Here is a 26,319-nt window from a genome sequence, read left to right as displayed (position 1 = left end):
CTGGATCTGCTCCCAGACATCCCTCCTTTGGATTCCTAACCCTAACCCTAACCCCAGGGTCATGAGCCCTAGGGGTGGGGGGGAATGCCCCAGGAGGGTGACACAGCTGGGACAGGAGCCTGCCTGAAGCCACGGAGGACACTGACCTTTGGTGGGGGAGCCGGGCCGCTCGGGGGAGGCCATGGGGCTCTGTCCCTGGATCCCCAGGCCCAGGCGGAGCGTGGACCACAGCCGGCCCAGCTGGGCCTCCACCTCCCGCCTGGCGCCCTGGGCCTGGGCCAGCTCCTGCTCCAGGCTGCCGACCCGGCGGCAGGCCCTGTCCAGGCGAGCCTGGAGGCCATCGGCCGTGCCACTGGCCTGCTGCAGCTTCCTGGTGACGCCGTGCAGCTCGGCCCGGAGGGTCCGCTCGGCGCCCTGGCTCTCGCAGAGGCCCTCCTCCAGCTGCTTCTCCCGGGCCTCGGCCCTGGCTTCCACCTCCACCAGCATCTCCTGCAGCCTCAGGACCTGTGGGAGGGACTCGGGGGCTCCAGACCCACCTGCACTCTGAAGACTCCCCAGCCCTCTTGGCCTTACCCCCTCCTCGGCATGTCACAGCTAGGGGGCCCTGGACCTGCTTCCCACCCCCTGTCTGACTATGGGGACACCTGAGCCCAGGTGGGGAGGGACACCCAAGAACCATGGAGCAGGTCCTGGCAGGTAGCAGAGCCCACTGGCAGCCACACAACCCTGGCCAGACGGGGCGATGGCCCCAGGCTGTTCCCTCCTTGGCCTGCGTGGGGCCAGCCCCAGGCAGACCCTGCTCGCGGCCGGACTTGTGCCCCCATCCCCTGGGATGGTTCCTCCGTGGACTCAGGCAAGGTGCCCTCTGAATACTCATGAGGGAATGGGGGATAAGCGGAGACGCCACAGCCCCTCAGGAAGTGCGCAGGCTGGGGGGGGGAGACAGCCAGTCCCCCAGCTTGCGGCCCCGCGCCTGCCAGACGGGAAGCCCTGGGTGCCGCTGGGCTCCTACCTCCCTCTGCGAGCGCTCTCTGGCTGCCTGTGCCTCGGCCGCCAGTCTCTGCAGCTCCAGCGCCTCCTGCTGGCTCTGCTGCTGCTGCTGTGCACCCTGTGCGCCCCGGACCTGCATGCGGCGCAGCTCCTGGCTCTTCCTCTGGTTCTCGGCCTCCAGTGACATCACCTGGGTGTGTGGGGTCTAGACTGAGGGCGTCGCCTGGGCCTCTGTGCCAGGAGGGCAGGGGGGGCTGGGGGGGCCTCCCTGACCCCTGCCTCTGCTCACATGGCCCGGGAGGGGGCCTCCCTCCCAGGCAGCAGACTGCACTTGAGGAGGCTAAGGCCAAGTCCAGTTCCAGCCTGGGGTCTGTGCCGTGCCCCCCACAAGACCAGGCCCTTGGAGCTGACTCTCTCGGCCACTCCATGCCCTCTCCCGGTGTCTCGTCTCTGGGGCCAGGACACTCTGGAGCCCAGAGACGTGAAAAACGCTGGTGCAGAGGCCACTCGAGCGAGGAAGGGTGCCTGTGCCCGTCCCTACTGTAGACAGTTCACCAACTAATTTGTCTGCAGAAGTCTGGCAAAACTGGGCGTGCACACTTTGAAGGGCGGTCTAGGGCCCGCCTGGGTGGGCTTGAGACCAAGGTGGTCAGTGTTAAGTGGCCGTGACCTCGGACGCCAAGGCTAAAGGATGAAGCAGTACCCATCTGTTCACCCTGAGCCCTGAGGCGGCCGTGACGGGAAGAACCCAGGCCACTCGGGGCCACAGGAGCTGCCCACCCCGTCCGCCCGACAGCCAGCATCAGCCACCGGACGCCTGAGAAGACGTGCTGGGAGAGCCCCACCATCGGTCCCTCCGTGGATTGGAGTCTCCTCGGCGTGCGCCTCGTGGGGCAGAGCCAAGCCGTCCCCTCCGCGTGGCGCCCTGGCTGAACCCTGGCCCTCAGAGTCCATGGGCGTCCGAATGATTGTTTTAAGCCAGTAAGTTTGGGGCTTGTCCTTGTGCCCCACAGGCAGACCCAACCCAGACCCCGTGAGTCTGAGCAGGGCCCTTCTGCTGTGGCTCCAAGTCTGGGGAGGGGGGGGACGCTCCTGGAGGGGTGTGGGCTCCAGGGCGGCCCCTCACCTGTCTGCGTAGCTCCTGGAGCTGCCGGTGGGCGTCTGCCCGTGCCTGCTCTGTCCCCTGCAGAAGGGCCCGCAGCTTGCCGGCCTCCTTCTGAGCCGCTGCCCGGGCCTCCTGCAGCACCAGTACCTGCTGTTCATTCTCCTCCTTGGAGCGCTGAAAGCTGAGCAGAGGGTCACGACCTTGGGCCGGGGAGCTCCCTGGGGGCTCCGGCATCCCCCGAGGTGACGGTCCTGGCCACCCGGCAGGCCGCCCGCCTCACTCCAGCCAGACACTCCCCACATCTGATTCGAGTGTCCCGAAGCCCAGCCTCCTGGGGCACGCCTCTGTCTGGGTCCGACTGCCCGGCTGGCCGGGCTCCTCGCCGTGTCTCAGCCCCTCTCCCCACTCCCCTCCCTCTAGCCACGCTCCCAGAGGCCCAGTGTCCAGCATCCGCCGGCACCTCCGCTGCTCCCCGGGGAGGGCCGCAGCTCCGGCCAGGCTGTCCTGCCTCTGGTGGGCATCCCGGAGCCACTGACCGGGTCCTCGGCCGCCCTCTGCTCCCCAGCCCTGGGCCGTCTCCTTCTGGCCACTTGGGGCCTGTCTTCCCTGCTGAACGGAACTTCCTGAGGGTGAGGACAGGCCTGGCGGCATCCCAGCCTCCCCCTCCTGGGCCAGCACCGTAGACCCTTTGGCTGGGCAGCTGGCACCCTGGGTCCGCTTGGTGTGTCCACTTCACCATCATCTGGCCCAGCTCAATAGGACCAGGGCTGCTCTGTGGGGCGGCCGCCCTACCTGGCCTTCTCCTGCTCGACTCTGCGGATGGTGGCCCGCAGCTCGGTGTTGGAATCCCGCAGCATATCCTTCTCTCGGGCCTCGTCCTCCAGCGCCCGGCGGGCGTCCCGGGCCTCCCTGTGCAGCCCCTCCCGGCTCTCCTCGCTGCCCTGCAGCTCCCGGCGCAGGGCGGCCAGCCCCTCCTGGGCCTCGTGCAGCTGTGCCCGCAGCCTCTCGGCCTGGGGAGGAGTGTGCGGCTCTAGGGACCAGCTGGGGGCCATGGGCCAGGGTCAGCTGTGGCCTCTGGCTCTGCTCTGGCAGCGCCAGTGCCCACCCCCCGCCCCCCGCCCCGGGTCGTCAAGTGCTCGAAGGAGAAGCAGGCAGCCCGGCTTTGCCCACGCCGCTGAGGCTGCAGGACGGCTCACGGGGGCCCATCCCAGAGCCCTGGCAGGAGACATGCTGGCCCTTCCTGACCCTGGTGCTGCCCTGCGCTCCTTCCCTGGACCCTGGGGACGTTGGTCACCGGTCAGCAGGGCCTGTGTGGGACACAGCTCCGCCCACACCTCGGCACTGTCCCCACCTGTGTCCCTCGGGCGGCTCCTCCCCTTCAGTAAGGGTGTGGCCCCCGGGCCACCGCCCACCCTGGTGTGGAGAGCCGCCTCAGCAGCCCAGGCTCCGGAGCCCTGCACGGCCGCGGGCACGTCCACTGCCTCGGGCCTCGGCTCCCTCTCGGTGAGGGAGGGGGTGGGGAGGTCAGGTCTCTGGGCCACGGCGCCCTCAGCGTCCTCTGGCCGCAGCAGGGCCGTCCGGACCGGGCTGTCGCTGTCACAGGAGCACGGTTCAAGGTGCCCGCCACAGAATCGAGGGCCTCCTAAACCCCAGGGGTGAGGGCAGCAGAGGCCCCAGGGTGGGAAGGCTGTGGAGCCAGTGGGGACCTCAGGGCCCAGCAGCCCGGACCCTGGCCTCAGGCCACTCCGCACCCCTGTGAGCTGACCCGAGGAGGGGGAGAGGCTGCAGGCGTGTCCTCGTCCCCTGCCAGACCTGCTCCGGGCGCAGAGGGGGACTCCCACCGCGCTGGAGCTGGGACCTGTGTCATCCCCTGCTCCGGGGCCCTCCTCACCCCCTGGCTTCCGGGCAGGGCCTGCGGCTCCGTGGTTTTGTGGGTCTGAGAGCTGAGCTGAAGCGTGGGTGGCGCGGCCAGGGTTCCTAACCGCCCTGGGACACGAGCTGCCTCAGGGCCCTCCGGGCTCACCCTCCGGTGGGAGGTGCTGGAGGGAATGCAGACCCCGGGAAGGGGCAGCCCAGTCCGATGCACGGGCTCTGGGGCTCGGCCGGGATCCCTGGTCTCCCCACCGACCACGGCGCACTCTGGAGAAGGCGTGCCCCAGAGGAGGAGGTGGAGGAAGCCGGCAGGGGAGGCCACAGAAACGGAGCCATGTCCAGGCACTGGTTTGCCAGAGCAAGCCCCACTTTGCTGGCTGTTTCAGCGGGACACTGTCCAGGCCCCTGGCCGGCCTGGCTCCCGCGTCCACCGGCTGTTATTGTTGTTCTGTTTTTGGGAAAGGCCCCCCTCCGCTCCCCTCCCGCCCCCCACATGTGGGAGCCACAACTGTGCAGAGCATTTTCCGCCGAGCTCAGCAGAAATCCACCCCGAAGGTCAAGGACCAGCGAAAGGGCCTATCCATCATAAAAGAAGCTGTTTTCATTTCCCAGGGCCGAGGAGATGAAAACAAGCAAAACAAACGCGGGGGAGCCCCCCCCCGCCCCGCCCTCCGCCTCATGAGAACAACCATCCCTTTTACAGGAATTTTACAGCCAAATCTCTTAATGTGATTATAATAATTATTTCTTTACTAGAAATTGTATAAACAGCCTCTTTTGAAATCTCCTGCAGGGAGGTGACCCGAGGGCTCTGCACGGAGGAGGGAAAGCAGGGGAGGGGCTGCTGAGGGGCGCTGGCCTGTGTGTGCGTGTTCACGTGTGTGCATGCGTGTGCAAGCACACACGTGTGTATGCACACAGCACGCGTGAGTGTGTGGTGTGTGCGTCTGCCCACACCTATGTGCAGACATGCGTGTGCCCACGTGTCCGTTCACACACGCGTGATGCTCATACACGTGAGTACGCTCGGAGTCGCGTGTGCTGCTGGTTGCACATACGTGCTGTCCATATGTGTTTGCATGTGTGAGTGCTGTGTCCACGCATGAGTGCATGTGTGTGCACATGTGTGCATGGGGGTGTGGTCTCCATGTGCACAGGAGGTGTATGTGTTGCGTGTGGTACACGCACACACACACGCACGCGCGTGTGGACCTCAGGCACGGCTGTGAGAGGCCTGGACGTTCCTCCAGTTTAAAGGCTGTGAAAATGTTATGGTTTCCATGGCAACTCTGGGCCAGCCTGGCGCCTGGGAGGGTCCTCTGGGCTCCCTCTCTCTGCCATTGTTCCCCTTGCCCCCTCACCCGCCTCAGCCTCCCCATCACCCCGTCCCCATTCTGGGGCCCCTCTCCTTTCTGGGGGCGGCCGATCGGGGAACCTGAACTTCCCACGAGGCCTTGCTTTCTCCCTTCACCCACGAGCACAAACGTGCCCCCGGTCTCCCCGGCTCCTCCCCCTGCCGCCCCCAGTTTTAAAATCTCATTCTGCTTCCCCGTGTGGTCGCTGACCGGGCCTGACTTCGAAATCTGTTGAAAGGAGACCTTTCTCTTTGGGGGCCAAAGTAAACAGGCTGTCATGTTCAATCACGCTCTCGTCCTCTCCTGGCCCGGCTCGGGGTGCTGGGGGAGGGCCCAGCCCCTCTCCTCACTGCTGGCCGCCCCCCCGCCCGCCTGCCAGCCTTGGCGCCCGGCCCGGGGAGTGCATGAGGTCGCTGGGCCCCGGGGCCCCTCCCCCAGCCCCGATCCCTGTGCCCGCCTGCCCTCCCCCTCCCGGCGTCCCCAAGTCCTGTCAAATCGCCTTCAGAAACACCTCCCCGGCCTGCCTGCCGAGCTCCGCTGGCCCGGGCCCAGACTGGCGCCCACCCCGGGACACCTCACAAGGCTCCGGGCCCTGGCGGGGCCCGCGCGTGGCTGCCCCTGGACACCCCACTCACTCTGCGTGTCTCCCCCCCGCCCAGGGCGGCCTCGCCCCCCAGGGCCTGGTCCGGCGGCGTCCAGGCCTCACGCTGTGTGCGGGCTGCACCCGCTCAGCACCATCTCGCCCGGGGTCCCCCCACGGCTTGTTGGAAGGTGGGTCCTGGATGCGGGTCCCCTCCTACCCCTCAGGTCACACGTGCCTCGCGGGAGCCCCCCTTCCCGCCCTGCCTCACCTCTCTCCGGGCGCTGCTCCGCTCGGCCGCCATCTCCCGGAGCCTCTCGCCCAGAGCCCTGGCCTCCCTCTGACGGGCCGAGATGGCGTCCTCAAACTGGGCCTGCAGGGCCTTCAGGTCTGCGGTCGTGGCGCTGATGGCGGCCTGGGGGCAGCAGCAAGCCGGCCGCAGCGTCAAGCGCACCTGGCGGTAGGCTCAGGCCCCCACGGGCAGCCACACGCTGTCCTGGGCCAGACGGGCAGCCCGCTCGGGCCGCATAAGGTGGGCCTGGGCTCTGGATGACCACGGCCAATGCCTCCAATGCTGGTTCCTGAGGGTCCCAGTGGTGAGGGGGGCGGGGCAGAGGTCCTGGGGTTGGGGGGGAGCTTCCCACGGGAAGGGCTGACTCTGCCCCCTGAACTTTCAAGCAGGCGGGTGGATTGGGGGACGCCCCCAGGCTCTAAGTGTGTGAGTACCCGCGACACGCCCGGGAGGGGTCGGGGGCTCTGCCTGCACCCCTTGGGCGTAGGTTATCCCTATTCGGACACGCGACTACGCTCCGAACTTGGATGTCCATTCGGGCGGGACTCAGCTTGGCCTGAATCTGCTTTCCTGTGGCCACAGCGCCCAAGACGCTCCTCTAGAGCTAACCGAGGGGCACCTGGAGCAGGGGGTGCCAGGCTTGGCCGTGGCGGTGCTCGAACCCCTCCTGCCCATGAACGAAGACACCACCTGCTTACCCTGAGCCCGAGGCCCAGCCCAGCCTCCTGGCCAGGACACACCCCCACCACCTGGCCCCGGGGTGGTCTGCGCCCCCAGGGGCAGTTTCCCCCGCGGGGCGAGGGACAGAGCTGGCTTTGTGCTCCGGGGAGGCCTGGTGCCCTGCTGCCCCCCACTGGGTCTCTGGGAGACCCCCCCCCAGTTTGCAGGCCACTGCCTGAGGGCTCTGGCAGGCTGGGGCTCTATCAGGCCAAGCCTCCTGCTCTCGGGGATGGAGCCTCGCTGGTGCCGCCTCTGTTCCTGGCCCCTGCTGTCCATCTCCACTGAGAAGTGTCACCTTGGACGGCCAGGTCTGGCTGTGCCCCCAGGACAGCCCTAGCGAGGCTGCAGTGAGTGCGTGGTGTGGCCAGGGTGGGGTGGAAGGGGAAGGGCTGCCTCTTCGGGGTCATGAACCACAGGGCAAAGCCGGGAGCCCCTCCACCTACGGGGGGCTTGCTCGTAGGTCACCCCACAACTGGTGTTCCTTGGCTGGCATTTCTCCCCACCCTCCCCTCTCAGTGGGTTTTAATTTCCATTTCCAAGCCGAGGTGGCAAAAGAACCCTTAATGAGCTCCCGGAAGAGCCCAGCTGGCGGGCAGGCCCCGCCCCCGCCACCCATCCAGGGGGAGACTCAGAGCCAGCTCTAGGGAAGACTCCCAGAGAGGCCCCTCTGCGAGCCGGGGCCTCCGCTCCCGGGTCTTGGGGTCTTTCCTGGCCCCCTGACCACAGGGTGGGCCGAGGGAGCAGCTAGGGGGAAGGAGGCCCCAGTCCCATGGGGCTCCCACACCACTCGCGGCTGTGCCCATGGAGGGGCCATCTGGCCTCGGGGGTAGGACAGAGCAGGGTGGGGGCTCCAGGGAGCGCGGCTCTTAGGCAACACTTTCCCGGGTGCCAGGAGCTGCCCGGGACTGCTCAGCTAGTGACCCGGGGACCCGGGTCGCTGCATCGGGACGGGGTGAGGAAACACCCTGGCAAAAACTCCTAATTGCGACACTCTTTCCCCTGCCCAGCGCCCCTCCCCCCACTGTCCGGTAGGTCGGAACAAACTGCCTGGCCTCCCCAGGCCCTGCCATCTGGGCGTCCTGCCCTCGTCCAGGAGGCCTGTCCTGCGGTCACTGAGCACGGCCCCGCTTGTGGGGTCAGAGGGTCACCACCCAGCCCTGCAGCCTGCGTTCCATCCACTCACTTGTTCATGGACTCACTGAGTCATTAATGCAACACCAGGGGAGCATCCAACCCCGCACCCTTGGGGCTGGGGACACACCAGGGACCGGGGTGAAAAAGGAAGGTGGGCAGGCTGGAAGGACAAAGGCAGGGAGCAGAGGGGACGTGGCGCTGGCCCAGCTGAGCCGACTGGGTGCGGCTGGAACCCTGGGAGAGTGTGCAGCAGGGTCCGGCCTTGCCCTCGACCACCCCCACTACCCGCAGGGGGGCTCTGTCCTCCGACCTCACCGTGAGCAGTCCCCCCTGGCCTCCGCATCACCCACCCGGGGCCTGGCACCACTCTGTAAACAGGCCGAGGCTACCCTGCCGGCGACCGCAGTGGTGCCCAACCCCGCCCGTAGGGTGGGGCACAGGACCCCAGGGTTGCCACCCTTACTCCCCAGAGTTTTAGTTGCTGTTGCCTGCCCTGTCCCCCCCAGACGTGGGCTCCTGAAGAGGAGTCAGGGGCCCCAGGTGACCCCAGCTGGCTGCCCACAGTGGCCTCCATGCACGTGTGGGCCTCTGTCCACTGGCCCAGGGTGGGCGGCTACCTGCTGGGGTCCCTTCTGGCCCCTCGGCGGATGCCTCCCTCCGGCTCTGCTGGGGATTCTCTACGGGGTCCTTTCCGGTGAGCGTTTGCCTCAGTTACAACGCCGGCCTACCTGGCTGGGTTTCTCCTTTGGGAGGGGCCTCTCCAGAGAGTCAGACCCAAGAGGCCCTCGGAGCCTCCTACAGCTATGCTGTGCCACAGGCAGCTGAGGTCAGACAGGGAAGGCCGGGGGCTGGGGGGCTGGCGGACACAAGCCTGGGTCTGCCCCCTCTGTTTCTGGTGCCAGGCCCTCCCCTCTCTGGCTTCTGCCCAGTGGCACGAGGGTGACTGGCCTGCTGCCCACCACCCCTGTCCCACCCCATCGCCTTTGCTTCCCGCGGAGACACTGTCCCCTCCCAGCAGGGCATCTGGAGATCCCTGGGGGAAACGGAGGTTCGGGTGGGTTGGGTGGAGGGGATGCATCCCTGGGACCAGGCAGGGAGGGGGCGCCTCCGGGGGTCTGCCGCCCCTGCTGGGCTGTGCAGGCGGCCAGGCCAGGTGTCCCGTTCTGGCTGGGGTGCGGGCTCACCTCGGCTCGCTCCTGCCGGCCCTGGGCCTCCTGCTGCACCAGCTCCAGCTCCCACGCGGCCCTGGACAGTTCCTCCCTCAGCTGGCTGGTCTCCGCTTCCCTCAGAGACAGGGCCTGGGCGACGGGGTGGGGTGCTCGTGAGAGGGCTGGGGGGCTATGAGGAGAGGCTCAGCAGAGTTCTGGGTGCCACGGCCCTGCCAGGACGCAGGCTCTGGGAGGAGGAGCCCCTCAGAGGCAGCTGCATCCTGACGGGGTGGGTCCAGCCTCCCAGCCTGCGCTCAGGCAGCTCCCCTACCCCACCTGCATCTGCCCAATACCTGCTCTGTCCCAGCGCAGGTCAGGGAGCTTCACGGGCCACCTCCTCCCTGGAGCCATCCACCGGCTCCAGGCACAGAGCAGGAACCGCTAATGGTTCTTAACCTCCCCAAGTGCTCTGTGTCGCTGAGGGTGAGGGGGTGCGCGTGAGCCCCCAGAGATGCTGCATTTCACCCACCAGCCCCGAGGTGGGAGGGATCCCTGCTCTGTCATCAGGCTGTGGGGTGGCAGAGATTTGGCAATGCCCGTCAGTCACAAATGCACATCCTCTCCATGCCAGGTCCACAGGGGAGGGCAGCCTGGAGACGTGTATGACCTACACTCGGGGTCTCCGATGAGTATTTATAATGGCAGCAAGACTCCCACCGAAGGGAGGCCAACAGAACAAAGGGGGATCCTGCACATGTCAGGGTGTCATGCAGCTGTGAAAAAGAACCATCGAGCTCTGAACACAGTGTGGAAAGACCTGAGATCTGTTGATCCTGAGAAGAGAAAGGCCCAGAACATTGTGCGTCCTCTTCATCCTTGTGCTACAGAGGCGGGCGTAGGAGTGTGTATTCCCACTTGCTGGCCTGTGCACGGCAATCTCTGGGAGAAGGTTTGTAACAAAGAGTGTGTCTGCTTTTTGCCCTGGGTGCTGGGGGAGCCTCTAAACCCCCGGAATTTCACAAGTGAGAGACCCTGGGACCACACCTGAGCTTGTGCTAACAAGGTGGTCAGAACCCTGGGGCAGTGAGCCGCTGAGATCAGCCTGACCACCCAACCTCTGGGAGGGGGCTGGACCCTGAGTTTGGTCCATCACACCCACACCACCCAATAAAACCCTGGAGCTTACCGGCTGGTAAACACCCTAATGTGCCAGTGGGTGACCTGCCCTGACTCTGCGGAGAGAGAGCCCATCCCTGTGTCTCTCCACTTGGCTCGCCCTGACCTGTGTCCTTTACAATAAAACTAATTGTAAGTGTAGTGCTTCCTGGAGTTCTGTGAGTCACCCTAGTGAACAGGTGAAACCGGGGTTCTGCCCTCTCCGGACATTCGTGTGATGCCCTCCCTCTACCACAGCCTCCTGATCCTCCTTCACACCCCACCCTCGACACGCCGTCCTCACTTTCAGGAAGCAGGAGAGCGGAGTGGCCAAGGACACGGTCCCCACTGCCCAGCAGGTGTACCGTGCCACCCTGGCCAAGTTATTCACCGTCTGTGAATCTCTGTTTCCCACCAGTCAAAGGGGGCCGATAAGAGCGTGCACCTCACAGCATTGTGAGAATCAAACTAGAGATGCAGAGTCTGACAATAAACCTTGGTTACTCCTGCTACTGTAACTCTTCTCCCGCAATCTGTAGTTTGTACCAACATCTGAGAGTCCTGTCACAGTGTGACAACCCACATGAATGTGTTTACTTGTCTGTTCCATTCACTCAACAGTGCATGCTTCAGGGTGGCACGGAATGCTGGAACAGCCTGGACTCGGAGGGTAGCTTTTACCTGCCCAGTGTCTGAATTCCAACAGCCTGTGGGATGGGAGGCTGGTCGGGTGGGTGGCTGATGGGTGGACACAGTGATGCCTGGCTGGCTGGCTGATCAGATGGATGGAGGGATAATCAGACACATGGATAATCAGTGGATATGGATGGGCAGCTGAGTGTGTGGACAGAGGGAAGGATCTTTAAGTGAATGGATGGATGACTGTTGAGTGAGTGGTTGAATAGATGGATGATCAGGTGAGTGGATGGATAGTTGGATGGATGTTTAAGCAAGTTGAGGGATAGATTTATGGTCAGGTGTGTGAATAGACAATTGGGTATGTTAATAGATGGCCATGTATGTGGGTAGACAGCTGGGTGTGTGAATAAAGGATGGATATTCAAGTGAACAGATGGATGATGGACAAGGGAGTGGAGGGACAGTGAATTGCATGGATGTATAAATGGGCAGGTAGATTAATGGGCAGATGGATGAATGGTTGGATAGGTAGATGGGTGGATGGATGGATGGATAGATGGGTGGGTGGGTGGATGGATGGATGGATGGACAGGTGGATGGATGAATGGTTATGTGGATGGATGGATGGATGGACAGGTGGATGGATGAATGGTTATGTGGATGGATGGACAGATGGTTGGATGGGTAGATGGATGGATGTATAGATGGACAGATGGTTGGATGGGTGCATGGTTGGATGGATGGATGGATGGACGGATGGATGGGTAGATGGATGGATGGGTGGATGGATGGATGGGTGGATGGGTGGATGGGTGCATGGTAGGTGGGTGAATGTCTGTCCACCAGGACTGCTGTGGAAGATCAAAGCTGCAACAACAGTGACGTGGAAAGTTTGCCCCACACAGCCCTCTTGCTGGGTCGGAGAAGGCACGGTGAGCACACATGAGGACTCCCCACTGCCTTGTGGTCCGCCCATCACCTGCTGCATCTCATGTTCCAGCTGAAGGAGACTCTCATCCCGCTCATGCTTCAGGCTCTGAATTTCCTCCTTCAGAGCCTCCCTCTTGGCTGCACTTTTTGCCACCAGCTCCTTCTCCTGTTCCAGCCTGCGTGCTGCCACTTCCTTCTCCTCTGTCAGAGACAGACTCAGGGTCTCCTGGGCCGAGGAAAAGGGACAGGCTGTGAAGACTCACAGGTCAGGACTCATAAGACCAGCAGGCGCCTGTGTTCCTGAGTGAGACTGGGTTCATGGGACGTCAGGGCAGGACAGGTGCCCAGGGACCGGTCAGTCCAGCCAGCCTCACGCCGCCACCTCACACGCAGAGACAAGTGCTGCGAAGGGCTCTCTGGGCCCCAGCGGCCACCATCCCCCACTCAAGTCACAGCTCAGAAACCTTTCCTGAGCCTCCACAGAGCACCAGGCACCCTGACATGCAAAGTGTGTAAGGACGTGTCACTTGAGGCCTTCTGGGCCTGTGACCAGTGGGACGTCTCAGAGGGGGACAGAGCTCCCTCCGGCTATGGGCCCTCAGACAGCGGCCAGGTCAGCCGACGCCCGTGGGCGCCTCTTCCGTGAGGAACGGGGCCCCGGCCGCCCACGCGCACTGTCAAGGGTCCTCCGGCCCAGCCTCAGCGTGGCCTGGGCACCCCTGCCGCCCGGCTGGTCTCCTGGGCCCCTCCCCAAGTGCCTGCCGTCCCTGGGGACACGGTAGACTCCCTGGAAGCGACGGCAGCTGGGGGCTGGTCCCAGGGAGGCAGACCTTCTCCCTCTGGAGCCGGGCTAGGTCCTCGAGGTGGGCCAGCGCCTGGCTCTCCAGGGCCAGCTGCGTGTCCTGCTCCTGCTGTCCCACCTGCTGCAGGAGCCGCCCCACGTCCCCCTGCAGCTTCGTCTCCTGGACCTCCCAGGTGCTCTTCAGCTGCTCCATTTGCACTGTGAAGGGACAGGCGCATCCGACACCCGCCACGGGGCCCTCCCTCACCCCCACCTCATCCCCCGGAACACCCTGCGGCCCTGTGAGGCCCTGTGGAGTGACAGCCCCCGGCTCTGAGGATGCTGCCCAAGCCAGCGGGACAGAGCCCCCCAGGCACCACTGCAGGCACGTGTCCTGATCCCAGCCCGCGCTGGGCAGCCCGCACGCTGCAGGGGGTGGGGCCGGGGGCTGCCACGCTGACCCTGTGGCCACAGCCCATTCTGAGCCTCGGGCCAGCGCTGGCAGCAGTGCCCACCCATCACAGAGAGTAGTGGCACAACTCATTCAGACACACGGGCTCTAGGCTGTGTTCGGGCCCCTTTGGGGGCCGGGGAGTGGGAGCAGTGCATCAGGGGACGAGCTCATCTAAGGGGTCCTTCTGGGGCTGATCTGGGGAGAGGAGCAGAGCGGCCCCGCCTGTGGATCACCTCGCAGGGCCTGCCGGGCCAGCCTCGCGCTCCGGGCCTCTCCCTCCAGCTGCTCCTGCTGTGACGCCAGCTGTGACGCCAGCTGCTGGGCCTCAAGGAGACTGCTCTCCAGGGAGTCCCTCTCGGCCCTGCAGAGAGTCATCAAACAACAGGCGAGTCACTCACGCTGGCGGAGGATCCTGCCAACGAGGGACAGCGTGGAGCCCGTGTGCTAGGACGGTGCCCGTCAAGGCTGGGATAGTAAATCAGAAGGCAAACAGAGGACAGCTCATTCATCTTAAATCTCTAAGAACAAATTGGACCCTGCATAAAAAATGTTCCAGGTGAACTAAAAAGCTAAAATGCAAAAACAAAACAAATAGACAACAACTAAGCAACTCAGAACTGTAAAAATAGTAGAAAAAAATCCAGAAGGGTATTTTATAATCTTAAGCAAGACACAAAAGCCAGAAGACAAAAATAAAGAGGCCAACAGATCTGAATACACTTAAAGAGGGGGAGACAGAGTCTTTTGTGCAGAAAAGATTCCACAAACCAAGTCAAAAGACAAGGGACAGACTTGGAGAAAATATTTGCACTAAATATGCAAAGGGTTAATATCCGTCATATACAAGGAGCGCCTACCAATCAGTGACAGAAAGCGTAGGATCCTACAGAAAAATGAGAACAATGACTGTTATTCACAAAGAAAACACAAATGGTGAATAAACATAAGAAACTCACTAGTCCTCAAGGGGGTTCAAATCACAACTGTGATGGCTATCGATTACGTATCACATTAGCAAAAGCTTAAAATAACGATCGTATCTAGTGTTGGCAAGGGTGTGAGGATGACTTTCTCTGGTGGAGGGGGGACTGGGAAATTACAAAACGTAAAGCGTGCATATCTTTGGGCAGCAATCCCACTTCTAGGGGTCAGTTCTTCAGAAATACACATGAACCAATGGCACAGCGCAGGGATGTTCCCCGTAGCTTCACACAGGGCGTCAATCAGACTCAGCTTCAATGCCATGAAATGCTAGAATGTTTCAGAAACTACGGGGCATCTCGTCAGCTGCTAAGACAATGAGGACATTCTCTTAAAGAGTCGCTCTGAGAAGCAGCCTCCAGAGCAGAACTCGCGCAGCACGATTCCCCCACGGGAAGAAGCCGCCTCTGCGTCTGGGCACAGACACAGCCTTTCAGAAAGTGCCTGGGGTGAACAAGGTGACTCACAGCGGCGCCCGTTTCTGGGGAGGGTGATGACATGGGCTGCATCTCTGACAGCGAATCCATCAGTCACCAGCCAGCCAACGAGCGTGTGCTCTGTCCAGTGCTGGGTGATGTACGGTGAAAAAAACAACCAACCAACCAACGAGGACACACCACAAACACTCAACACAGATACCCACATGAAGACACAGACAGCCGATGCACAGCCCCAAACGGCTTGGTGGATCAGGGAGGGCCACGGGCCATGGCGGACCTTGCTCAGCCCGTCCCAGCCCTGCCACAGTCTCCCTCGGGGCCCCTGCACACCGCTGCCGCCAGTGTCGGAGTGGGGTGTTGTCAGCACCTTCCGGGGCGCCCTGGTGTCTGCAGAGCCCAGGAACTTCACTCCTCTGATATCCCGTCCTCCCTCCAGTCCCCACCCTCTTAAGCACCCCACGTGTTCCCCACTCTCCACGTCTGGACGGCTCTCCCCAGCTTTCTGTGCCCACCTGGTCCCCTCTGAGGGGAGTGGCCTGTGCCGGTCCTGGACACTCTAAGGATGTGTCCAGTCTGTCCCTCCACCAGAGCCCGGGAGCATCTCACTTCCCGGAAGGGGGCCCGGCACCACCAGCGAGGGTGCGTGGGGTGCAGGTGGGACCCCAGTCCATCAAGCTGGAGCCAGAGAACTAAACGAGGTCCCCGGCACTGCAGCCTTGTCAGGGCCTGGGACTGGGGGCCGGAGGACCTTGAAACCGGGGCTCCTCGGTCATCAGGAGAAGCAAGCCATGTCCCATGCCGCCCGGTCACCAGAAGCTCAGACTGGTCCCTGCCAAGTGCTGTTTAGTGGGTGTGGGACTCCGTCTGGGAGCTGCAGGGCCTCCATGCACAGAGGCCCTGGGCCCAGTGCTGAGGCCGGGGGAGGGTCCCCTGACCAGGGCCCATGATCTGGGTGGCAAATGCTGGCGGGAGGAAAGAGGCCCCCTCCCCTGTCCTCTGAGCACTGGTGGGGCCTGGGAGGGGGCCAGGAGTGGGGTCTTGGGACTTCATCGGGCTTCCTGCTCCAATCTGTGCCCACGCTTTCCTTGGGAGGAGAGGTCTTCTGCGAAGAAGTTCAAGGACCTGGGCCTCTAAGTTTCCTCATGGCCCCCAGTTCTGGAGTTTCGGGAGGAACTCTTTCTACAAAAATACTTCAATGTTCCTGAGAAGGGCACAAGGTGCAGAAAGCCACCAGCTTTTGGATGTCCTTAGAGGTCACAGGCCAGCTCAGCTCACCAGGCAACAGCTGGCAGGGCACCCTGTTCTCGCCTACAGTGTCTGTTCCAGGTCTCCTGGAAGTGGCCCCAATGGTCTTCGGGGTTCACCCCCACCCCCAGCCTCGTGGTTCCCTGGGGCTGCCACCACCCTGGCTCCAGGGGTAGTCATGGGGCCCCAGCCTGCATGTTGGAGCCCTGCGACACCCAGGATCTCCTCAAGGATGTCAAGTGGCTCAAGACGGCTGTGGGCAGTGGCTCTCAGGCCTCGTGGGGAGAAGGGCGCTCTGTGTCTGCTGGAGGAGGAGCTGGGCATGGCCGCTGGCCATCTTGCCAGCTCTCACCCCGAGCCTGCCCAGGAATGAAGTCTCCTTAGAGTTGAGCCACGCTGATGGGGGAAAAGCAGGCTGTTGAGGGCACCACAGGAGCGCCTGGATCCAGCCTTGCCTGAAGCAGTGTGTACCCTGAACTTCTCAGATCCATGAGCAGGACGTTCCACACCTTTTTTTCTGCTGGTCTGAGATGGGCTAGTGCAGCCATCTCTCTCAGGAAAACTGTCCTAGGAAGGCTCTCGCTGCATTTACCTCTTCTAGGTGCTCTCTGACCCCACGGGCACTGTGTTTGCCCCTCACTTACAGCCTCTCTCCCATGTAGACATACCTGCCCTGCCTTACAGTCGCTGAGTGACTGCCCATCCCTGCCACACCACAGGCTCCCTGAGGTCAAGGCCACATGAACACTCCCTGCTGACCCCAGGTACCTGAGGTCAGCTGCCTCCTCAGCTGTGAGCTGGCCCTGCCTCTCCAGGGCCTCCTGCTTGGCCAGCAGCTGGACCCGCTCTTCAGACAAAGCCTCCTTCTCCTGCAGGGCCCTCTGGAGAGCAGCCATGTGGGCCTCCTGGTCTTGCAGGCTCTGGGCCAGCTGCTCCTCCAGGGCCTGTTTCTTGCATGTGACCTAGGGGAGGGGGAGGGGAAAGTCCAGCAGAGAGAGTGGAAGTGTGAGGAGGGGCCTCTCAAGGGAAAAGAAGGACTTCAGAAAAAGTGGTTTCATGCAGAACGGCATGGAGGAAAGAGTGGAGGAGGAGGGTGGCTATGAGACATATTGGACCCCTGGTGCATGTGTGTTTTCACAGCAGAGGGACCTCCACTCCTGTAACCATGATGGAGAAATTATTGAACTGAGCACCCCCAGGTGGGACCCAGCTGCCAATCTAAATGGTAACCTCTGTTGGGCCACAAGTTTCTGGGGTCAGGAGACATGGCACAGAAATGCAAAGAAGGTGACAGAGGAACAGCTTGTTGCAGACTAACACCTCCAGCAAGAACATCACAAAAATCTAGACAAAACCTATCACAGGAATCTGTATAAGGCCTCAGAGAGCTGTCAAGGCAGCTGGGACTGAAGGAGCCAAGATCTTGGAGGAAAGGGAAACAGAGGAGTGAGCCCACCACTCAGTATCTCTTCTCTCCTCAGAGCATGGGCTGATTTAAAAGTCTGGGCTGAGGAATTGAGAAGCCAAGGAGAGCTTCTGGCAGTACTGTGACCTTAGGGATACAAAAACTCGAGTTTACAGATATCAAAGTGGAAGGGTCCTGATAAACATCCCAGGTTTCTAGTTGTATTCACAGGAGGGCTTCATCCTAGTAGTGGTGGTGAATCAGAATAGACTCTCCCTCAAAAGACTGAAGCTCAGGTTTGAATCACCTCAATCATAGATTATGGTGATCATCTACCTTCACTGCCTGCCAGAATCAAAAGTAAATCTTCCTTAGAAGAAGAATAGCATCATCAAGAGCCTCAAATTATTTCTATAATTTTTATGTATGATACTTGGCATTTAATCAACATGACCGGGCATATCAGAGACAGAATCATATGGCATAAAATCACATGCAAGAACATAAAATAGACACACTGCCTCCCTGTCCCCCTGGCTATCAGATGTTGGAGTTATCAAACACAGACTTTAAAATAGTTGTGATTAACATGTTCAAGAAGATGGATGGTGTAATGTAGAATTTCACAATAGAACTGGACACTTAATATAAATAATATAATTTGAAAATACAATAACCAAAATTAATAGATGGGTTCAATGGCAGGTTAGATGGGGTAGAAGACTAATAATCTAGAAGACAGACAAAAGAATGTACTAGGTTGAATCATGAGGAGAAAAAAGGACGGAAAATACAGATAAGAGTGTAATAGACATATAGAACAAGGCAAAAAGGTCCAACATGTGTGTAATTAGAGTTGCAGAGGGAGAGGAGAGAGAATATTTGAAGAGATATTGGACAAGAATTTCCCAAATCTAATAAAATACATCAAGCCACCAATTTAAAATGAGCCACAATCCTCCAAAAGGATAAAAACAAAGAAAATGTCACCTAGATATATCTTCGTAAAGTTTCTGTGAAAAGATTTTGAAAAAGAATACGTATTGGGTTGGCAAAAAAATTCGTTTGGGTTTTTCCGTAAGGTTACAGAATATATATATACCCAATATATATATATGTATAACTGAATCACTATGCTGTACACCAGAAACTAACACAATGTTGTAAATCAAATATACTTCAATTAAAAAATGCTAATAACATTTCAGAACAAAATTTTTTAAAAGTTTTGAATACCAAAGATAGATAAAAAAATCTTTAAAAATCAGAGGAGAAAAACCACACATTACCTATAAAAGAGCTGCAATAAGACTGGTGTTTGACTTCCAAAGGGCAACAGTGAAAGTCAGAGGACAATGGAATGAATTCATCAAAATGCTGAATGAAAATAATGGCTATTCTAGTATTCTATACCTAGTGAAAATATTCTTCATCAATAAAGAACACAACTTTCTGCTTCTGATAATGGTGAAGTATGTTGTTGGAGACCAACCTTCCCACCACAGCAGCTAGAAAAGCTGTACAGCACACCTCCAACATATCTGTGTGAAGGACTTAGAGATACCAAGGCCGTCAAGACCCAAGGAGATCCAATTACTGAGAGAAATGTGTTCAGGTGACCCTAATATTCTACCTCAGATTTCCCCTTGAGGGATCTGCCAGCTCCTAAGAGGCTCTGCCAGAGCCTCGGGAGCCGATGATGAAGGCTTAGCTAAAGGGTTGGGAGGTGTCCTATGGCTTCAGCAGGCTTATAAGACTGAAGAGACAGGATCTGGAGTTCAGAGCTACCAGAGCAGCCATAGCACAGGAGGCTAGGACATCAGAGAGGAGGTAAGTCTGAGATGCTGTACATTTAAAAAAACGGTACTGCTTTTTTATAACTCACAACAGTATAGGGCCAAGGGATTATGAATCTGAACAGAAAGTGCAACGGAGCATCTGGAAGATCAGGCAGAGCTTTTGGCAATCTCAGAATTGAGACAACAAAACCCGGAGTTCAGGGTGGGGGCCCTAGTTAGGAGCACAGGAGAGCCGTATTATACCGTGAGGTCAACACCCTGAGGTAGCTCACTCTTCAAAAAAGACTGAAACCAGTTACAAAACAGCTAAATCCAAGATTGGATGAAGGTGATCTGCCCTGACTCTGATATCCTAAAATGAAAAGCAAATTCCCTTTGGAAGAAGTTTATATCATCCAGAGCCTCAAATTGGCTCTACAAAACCTCAAAATCTGTCACTCTAAAAAATTATTAAGCACCAGGAGATAAGGCCAAAGGACTGAAAACTAAGAGATAAAAGACAATAGAAATAGACCCGATTTGGGGGTCCAGATGTTGGAATTATCAGACAATGACCTGAAAAATATTATAATTAATGTGTTCAAGAACATATCCAAGAAGATGGAGAATTTCACTAGATAGTTGAAGTGTGTCTCTGTGTGTGTGTGTGTGTGTATGTGTGTGGTTGAAGTGACCATTTGAAGCAGAAATATTAATAATGTATTATAGAGTTTATAACAACGTATGTATAAATAAAATATATGGCAACAAGCCCTAAGGATGGGAGGGATAAATGGAACATATTATTGTCACGATCTTACATTGTTTGTGAAATAGTACAACGTTATTTTAATATAGACTGTGCATACCATAACTTTAGAGTAATCACTAAAATAATAACAAGAAGTATAGCTAAAAAAAATTAATAGAGAACATAAAATGGAATACTAAATAAATATGCAACTAACCCAAAAGAAATCCAGAAAGGCAAAATGTAAAAATTTACAAAAAAAGAGATAAATAGAAAACAAACACCTAGATGGTGGACTTGAGCCAAGCATATCAACAGTTACCTTACATGTAAACGATGTAAACACTCCAGTTGAAAGGTAGAGATTGTCAGAGTAAATATAGAAGCAAGACCCGACACACTTTAAATATACAGACACAGACGAATTGAAGGTTAATGTATGGAAAGGATGTAACATGGAAACAGTAAGCAAAGAAAATTGGTGTGGCTATATCAATATCAGGAAAATTAGATATCAAGAAAACAAATGTTACCAAAGATAAGAGGGGACATTTTATAAAGATAAAAAGTCAATTCATCGTGAAGACATAAAATACTAATTTGTATGCTCCTAAAAATAGGAATTCAAAATATATGAAGCAAAAGTAGACAGAACTAAAGGTAGAAATAGACAATTCCACAATCGTAGAGATTTAAATGTCATTAATAGAACAAGTAGACAAAAAAAATCAAACAAATCAAACAAACAAACAAATAAAACAAACCCCACAAGGACACAGAAGACTTAAACAACAGTATCAAGCAACTTGACGTAATTGATATTTATAGGCACTACACTCAACAATGGCATAATACACATTCTTTTTACATGAACATGGAATGTTCAACAAAATAGATAATATGCTGGGCCATAAAGCATGCTTCAATACATTTAAATCTGTTCAAATAATATGGAGTATGTTTTCTGACCTTATTGGAATTATATTAGATGTTGATAACAATTAGATACTTAGAAAATTCCCATATTTGGAAATTAGGTAATATATGTCTAAATAATCCATGGGTCAAAGAAGAAATCACACAGAGAATGAGAAAATAGTTTGAACTGAATGATAATAAAAACACAACAGGCAAAATTATTAGGATGCAGAAGAAACAGCCACAAGACCGAGTAGGAAATCTGAATAGCCCTATATCTAATAAATAATCAAATTTTAATCAAAACTTTTCTCACAAAGAAAACTCCAGACTTAAATGACTTCAGTAGTGAATTCTACCAACATTTAAGGAAGAAACAGAAATTTTAAAATTTCAGGAAATAGAAGAGGAGGGAACACTTCCCAACTTATTTTGTGAGGCCAGCATAACCCGCATTCCAAATCTGACAAAAACATTATGAGAAAAAAAATTATAGACTAATGTTCCTCATGAATATGGATGTAAAAATCCTTAACAAAACATTATGAAATTGTTTATCTCAGGTATGCAAGGTTGTTTTAACATTAAAAAATAAACCAATATAATTAGCTGTATTAACAGAATAAGAACAATGACATGATCATCTTAATTCATTCAGGGAACACATTTAACAGAATTCAAAACCCATTCATAATTTAAAAAAAAATCTCAGGATGCTAGGAATAAAAGAGAGCTTCCTCAATCTGATAAGAGGCATCTATGAAAAGCCTATAGATAACATCACACTTCGTGGTGAAATATTGAATTCTTTCCCCATGGTTGAGTTTGGTAGAAGGATGGCCACTCTCACTACTTCTTTTCAATTTTGTTCTGTAGGTCTTTAGCCAGTGAATTAAGAGAAGATGAGATAAAAGTCACTGAGATCAGAAAGGAAGTGAAACTGTTGTTATTCACAGATAACATGATTATGTACATGTAAAACCCTGGTGCTTATCAGTGAATTTGTCAAGGTTGCATGATTGAAAGTTAATCTATGAGATTGTATTTCTATATACTAGTAATGGACATAGGGAAATGAAATTAAAACAGCAAGGCACAATATCAAAACTAGGAATTAATTTAATCAAAGATGTGCAAGACCTCTACACTGAAAACTACAAAACACAGCTGAGAGGAATTAAGTAAAGAAAAAAAATGGAGAGATATACCATGTTCATGGATGGACAACTAGATACAGTTAAGATGTCCAGTCTTCTCAAATTGATCTATAAATTCAACACAGTCCCAATCAAGGTTCTACCGGGCTTTTTTGGGTATAGAAATTGACAATCTAATTCTAAAATGTATATGAATATGCAAAGGTTTGAGAACAGCCAAACAATCTTGAAAAGAAGGATAAGATGGGAATACTCACATTACTTAATTTCAAGACATTAAAAAGCTACAGTAATGAAGACAGTGCAGTTTTGGTGAAAGGATGAACAAATAGATCAGTTTGCACAGATCAACAATGTGATCTGGGCACATATATGCACATGTATAATCGATTTATTTTCAACAAGTTGCCAAGATAATTCAAGGAGGAAAGGAAAGTCTTTTCAAAAATTGGTGCTGGAACAACTGGATATTAGTATGAAAAATAATGGACTTCAGTTCCTATTTCATACCACACACCTGTGGTTCTCACACCTTAATGTGCATCAGAATCACTGGGAGGGATAATTAAAATCCAGATTTCTGGGCCCCACCCACAGAGTTTCAGATTCAGTAGGTTTTGGGAGGGCAGCTGAGAATTTGCATTTTAAACAAGTTCTCAAGTGATACTGATGGTGCTGGTCTGAGGAACACACTTTGAGAACCACTGCTGTACAGAAAAATCAACTTGAAATGGATCATAGACCTAAGAGTTAGATGAAAACAGAGCAGGATATTGTCTCATCCTTGGGCTAGGCAAAAATTTCTCAGACAGCCCCTAAAAAACACTAACCATAAATTTTTTTAAAACGTGGTAAACTGAATTTTGCCAAAGTTAAACTTTTCTGTCCATCAAAAATACCATTAAGAAAATGTATAGGCGAGTCACAGAAACGTGAGTACATCTGTCTGGCAAAGTACTTTTATCCAAGATATATGAACTCCTATATATCCATAACCAAAATATGAAAACCCAATAAAAATAGGCAATAGACTTGAATAGATACTTGACAAAATAAGGTATATGAATATTTAATAAGCACATGAAAATGTGCTTAATGCCATTTGTTATCAGAAAATGCCAATTAAAACCACAATGGCATATAACTTCACACACACACAGAATAGCTAAAAAATAAAGACGGACGATGCCAAATGTTGACGAGGCTGAGGAGCAGCCGGAAGCCTCCCACGCTGCTGGTGAGTAAAATGATACAACCACTTTGGAAGACTGCTTGCCAGTTTCTTATAAAGTTCAACACACACCTACCCAGTGACTCCACAATTGCACTCCTATGTATTTACTCAAGAGAAATGAGAATATCCGTACGTGACTTGACCACGAATGCTCATAGCAGTCTTGTCCACTCCCAAAATGGAAAGAACCCAGAAGTCCAGCAGCGGGTGAATGCGTAAGCAAATGTGGTTTATCCGTATGATGGAATATTACTATGCATTCAAAAAGAAGGAGCTCTTGACACACCTAAGAACAGTGATGACTCTCAAAGACGTCGTGTTGAGGGAGAGAAGCCGGGCTCAAAAGAGTCTATACCCCATGACTCCATTTACAACAAGGTCTAAAACAGGTCAGGGCAGAGGCCGCCTGGGTGGCCGTGACAGGAGGGAGCCTGCTGGGCTGGTTGGAGACACTTTGCATCCTGATTGTGGTGGTGGCTACACAGGTGCTTACAACTGTCAAAAACTGTGCACTGTCTTACTGAGTGTAGTCACTCTTTGACTAAAAAAAGAGGAAAAGATGACCCCAAAAAGGATAGGACAGAGTCTGAGAAACAGAAAGAGGCTGGACTGAGTCCCAGAAGTGACAGACCATGAAGTCTGAATGCCACTGGGGGCTGGAGACGCTGCAGAGACAGGGTTTCCATGTGGACCGACAAGGCTGGTGTCAGGAGAAAGCAAAGGTGCTGCAGTGTCTCGTTCCAGGGAGTCTGACCTCCTCCATGAAAGATCCACGTCAGCAGATTTGGGAATGAACGCAGGAAGGCATGAGCGAGTGAGTGATTGGGCAGCTCTTTTGTGTGGATGCAGTCCAGGAAGGAGAGAAACAAGACAACGGAGGAGCAGTGAAGCCTTTCCCCCCCGAGTGTGTGAGCATCAGTGGGCCCGAGGCCTTTGACCCTCTGACCAGGGGAGAACCCAGCCCCCGGATGTTGGGGACAGGCCTGATGTAAACGTCCTTCTTTGTGTGTCCCTCCCCCGTTCCCCACCTCCCAGCACTGGGAAGACGGCTTCGAATCAGCCACGTCAGGCAGCGTTGCAGTTAGAAAGCGCTGGTGCTGACATCCTGAAGCAGCGTGACTTCCAAAGGTGCCGTGTGCCCGGCCACCCCAGAGGCAGCGGTGGCCCTGCTGGGAGGGGCTGGGAGCCCGGAGCCCCGCGGACCCCTCACCTGGCCCACCTGCTCCTGCAGCTGGGCCCGCTCGTGCCGGAGCCGGGCCGCCTGCCCCTCCAGCCCCTCCAGGTGATCGCAGGCCTGCTGCAGGCCCCTCCGCGCGGCCCGCACGAGCTCCAGCCGCTGCTGTGCCCGCGCCAGCTGCTCTCGGGCACCCGCCCGCTCTTGGGTCAGCACCCGCTCCAGCTGCCGCCAGAGGGGCAGGGAGGGGTCCATGGGCAGGCCCCGCCCCCCACCCCCTCAGCCCCCAAGTCCAGGAGGGGTGAGGATGGGTGAAAGGAGGGCCCTGAGCTCAGGGAGCAGGGCGGGGACTCACAGCCGTGCTGGGGAAGCGAGGCTCAGGCCAGGTCCGTCCCCCTGGGCCCTCGTCTCACCTGCAGGACCAGGTGGCTCAGGGAGCCTTTGTCCCGGGCCAGCCCCTCCATCAGGGCAGCCATCTCAGCCAGGGAGCGTCTCTGCTCCACTCCCTCTGCCTTGAGCTGGCTCACCAGCAGTTCCAGGTCGGTTTTGCTGGACTCGGCCTAGGGTGGGGCGGGAGGGCAGAGGGCACCCCAGCAGGGAAGCCAGGGAGGGACTTTCAGGTTCATGGGCAGAGCTTCCCCTGGGCAGAGCTATTAGTGCCGGGGAGGGAGTGAGCCCCGCATCATGGAGGTGTGCGAGCCGGAGCTCTGGGTGGGGCCTGGTGGAAGGGGGCCCACAGTGGTGAGGCCTCTGGGGTAGACGGTGGCCCCCAGGTACAAGGCTGCAGCCAGGAGAGGTGACAGGGCGACCGAGGGAGGGGGCACCCTGAGAGAAGGTGTGCCCAGCGCTCAGGGAAGGTGGGCCGGTGCCCACTGGCCAGGGACCGAGGAGGCCACCGCTGAGTTTGGGGGCTTGGGGACAGCCTGAGGGCCCAGGCAGCGGGGAGGGAGGCGAGCGGCCGGCGGCAGAGAGGAGAGGAGGGCGTACCCGGGCCAGGGCGCTGCGCAGACCCTCCCCCTCGCTCTCCAGGACGTCCCTCTGCAGCCGCGCTGTGTTCAGCACCTCCTGGGCCGACACCAGCTCCTTCTTGAGCCCTGAGACCTTCTCCTCCAGCTGCTCCAGGCGCCCTTGACTGAGACCCGGAAACCAGAGGGCAGAGGGCGCTAGGTCGCCTCAGGGCAAGATGGGGGCCCAGCAGGCAGGGCAGCTCCCTCCAAGCCCAGGGGCCCCAGAGGAGCGTGGCTCGCCCCGCAGGCCAGGAACTGCTGAGCCGTTCCTGGCTGGGGGTGGCATTGTCAGCGGAGACCTGGCCGACACGCCTGGGTGGGAGCGCGTGCGCACACGCTGGGGCACCCATCTCGGCTGGGCCCAGGGTGGCGGATTTGCCCCGGGGGTGGCGCTGGGCCGGACTTGGAGGGGGTGTCTGGGTGGCGGTGGGGGCCGGCCGCCGTGGGGCGGGCCTGCTGTCTCGCTAGGCACCCCGACCCCTGAGATGAGGCTGGTGAAGGAGAGGTCCCATCAGCAGGTGAGGACGCCGGGGCCCAGAGGGGACAGGACAGCCCGCTGGTGGCCGGCCGCCTGCTCTCCAGCTCCCTCCGGCCCCGCTCGCCCTGCCTCACCAGCTCCTTCTGGCCCGCCCCCCCGCGGGAGGCTTCTCGGCAGCGCCAGTTCCTGGCCTTGGGACTCTGCCGCTCCTTGGCGGAAGCATCCACCTTGTCCCCCAGCTCCTCCACCACCTCCTCCAGAGCGGCCTTCTCTCCGGGAGCAGGGGAGGAGAAGCTGGGGGGTCCCGGGCGTGCAGCCGGGGAGGGCAGCCGAGGGACCCTCACTGGGTGCATTCGAGCCTCGGCCGAGTACCGGGAGGGTAGACAGGGCGGGGGCCGTGGAGGCCACTCGGGGCCGGGGCTCAGGGACGAGTGGGGAGGGGGGAGAAGACCCAGCGGCTCGGCCCCTGGCTGGCCTGTCCCCTGGGGCGGCCACCTGCGGGCTTGCCTGTCGCCGGGTGGCCCTGTGGGGGTCCCTAAAGCCCTGGAGGGCCTTGCGCCCGGGGCGTCCCTGCCCTCGGCCTCCGCACCTGTAGG

The 26,319-nt window shown here is 57.0% G+C and overlaps 1 protein-coding gene across 1 annotated transcript in view; it reads right to left on the bottom strand.

The window, feature by feature from the left end:
• CROCC2 (ciliary rootlet coiled-coil, rootletin family member 2) overlaps positions 1–26,319 on the bottom strand; it is a 62,656-nt gene that overhangs the window by 18,966 nt on the left and 17,371 nt on the right. The window contains 15 exon segments of the mRNA XM_061191501.1: positions 147–504; positions 1,013–1,093; positions 1,124–1,180; positions 2,117–2,276; positions 2,888–3,105; positions 6,174–6,317; positions 9,233–9,346; positions 11,970–12,146; positions 12,751–12,920; positions 13,389–13,516; positions 16,590–16,783; positions 24,275–24,463; positions 24,652–24,798; positions 25,226–25,370; positions 25,592–26,246. Coding sequence (XP_061047484.1) covers positions 147–504; positions 1,013–1,093; positions 1,124–1,180; positions 2,117–2,276; positions 2,888–3,105; positions 6,174–6,317; positions 9,233–9,346; positions 11,970–12,146; positions 12,751–12,920; positions 13,389–13,516; positions 16,590–16,783; positions 24,275–24,463; positions 24,652–24,798; positions 25,226–25,370; positions 25,592–26,246 — 2,937 coding nt within the window.

Source organism: Eubalaena glacialis, chromosome 1 (genome assembly GCF_028564815.1).
Source record: "Eubalaena glacialis isolate mEubGla1 chromosome 1, mEubGla1.1.hap2.+ XY, whole genome shotgun sequence".
NCBI lineage: Eukaryota > Metazoa > Chordata > Mammalia > Artiodactyla > Balaenidae > Eubalaena > Eubalaena glacialis.
Note: the sequence above shows the minus strand (reverse complement) of the source record. Positions and strands in the feature narration are given on the sequence as shown.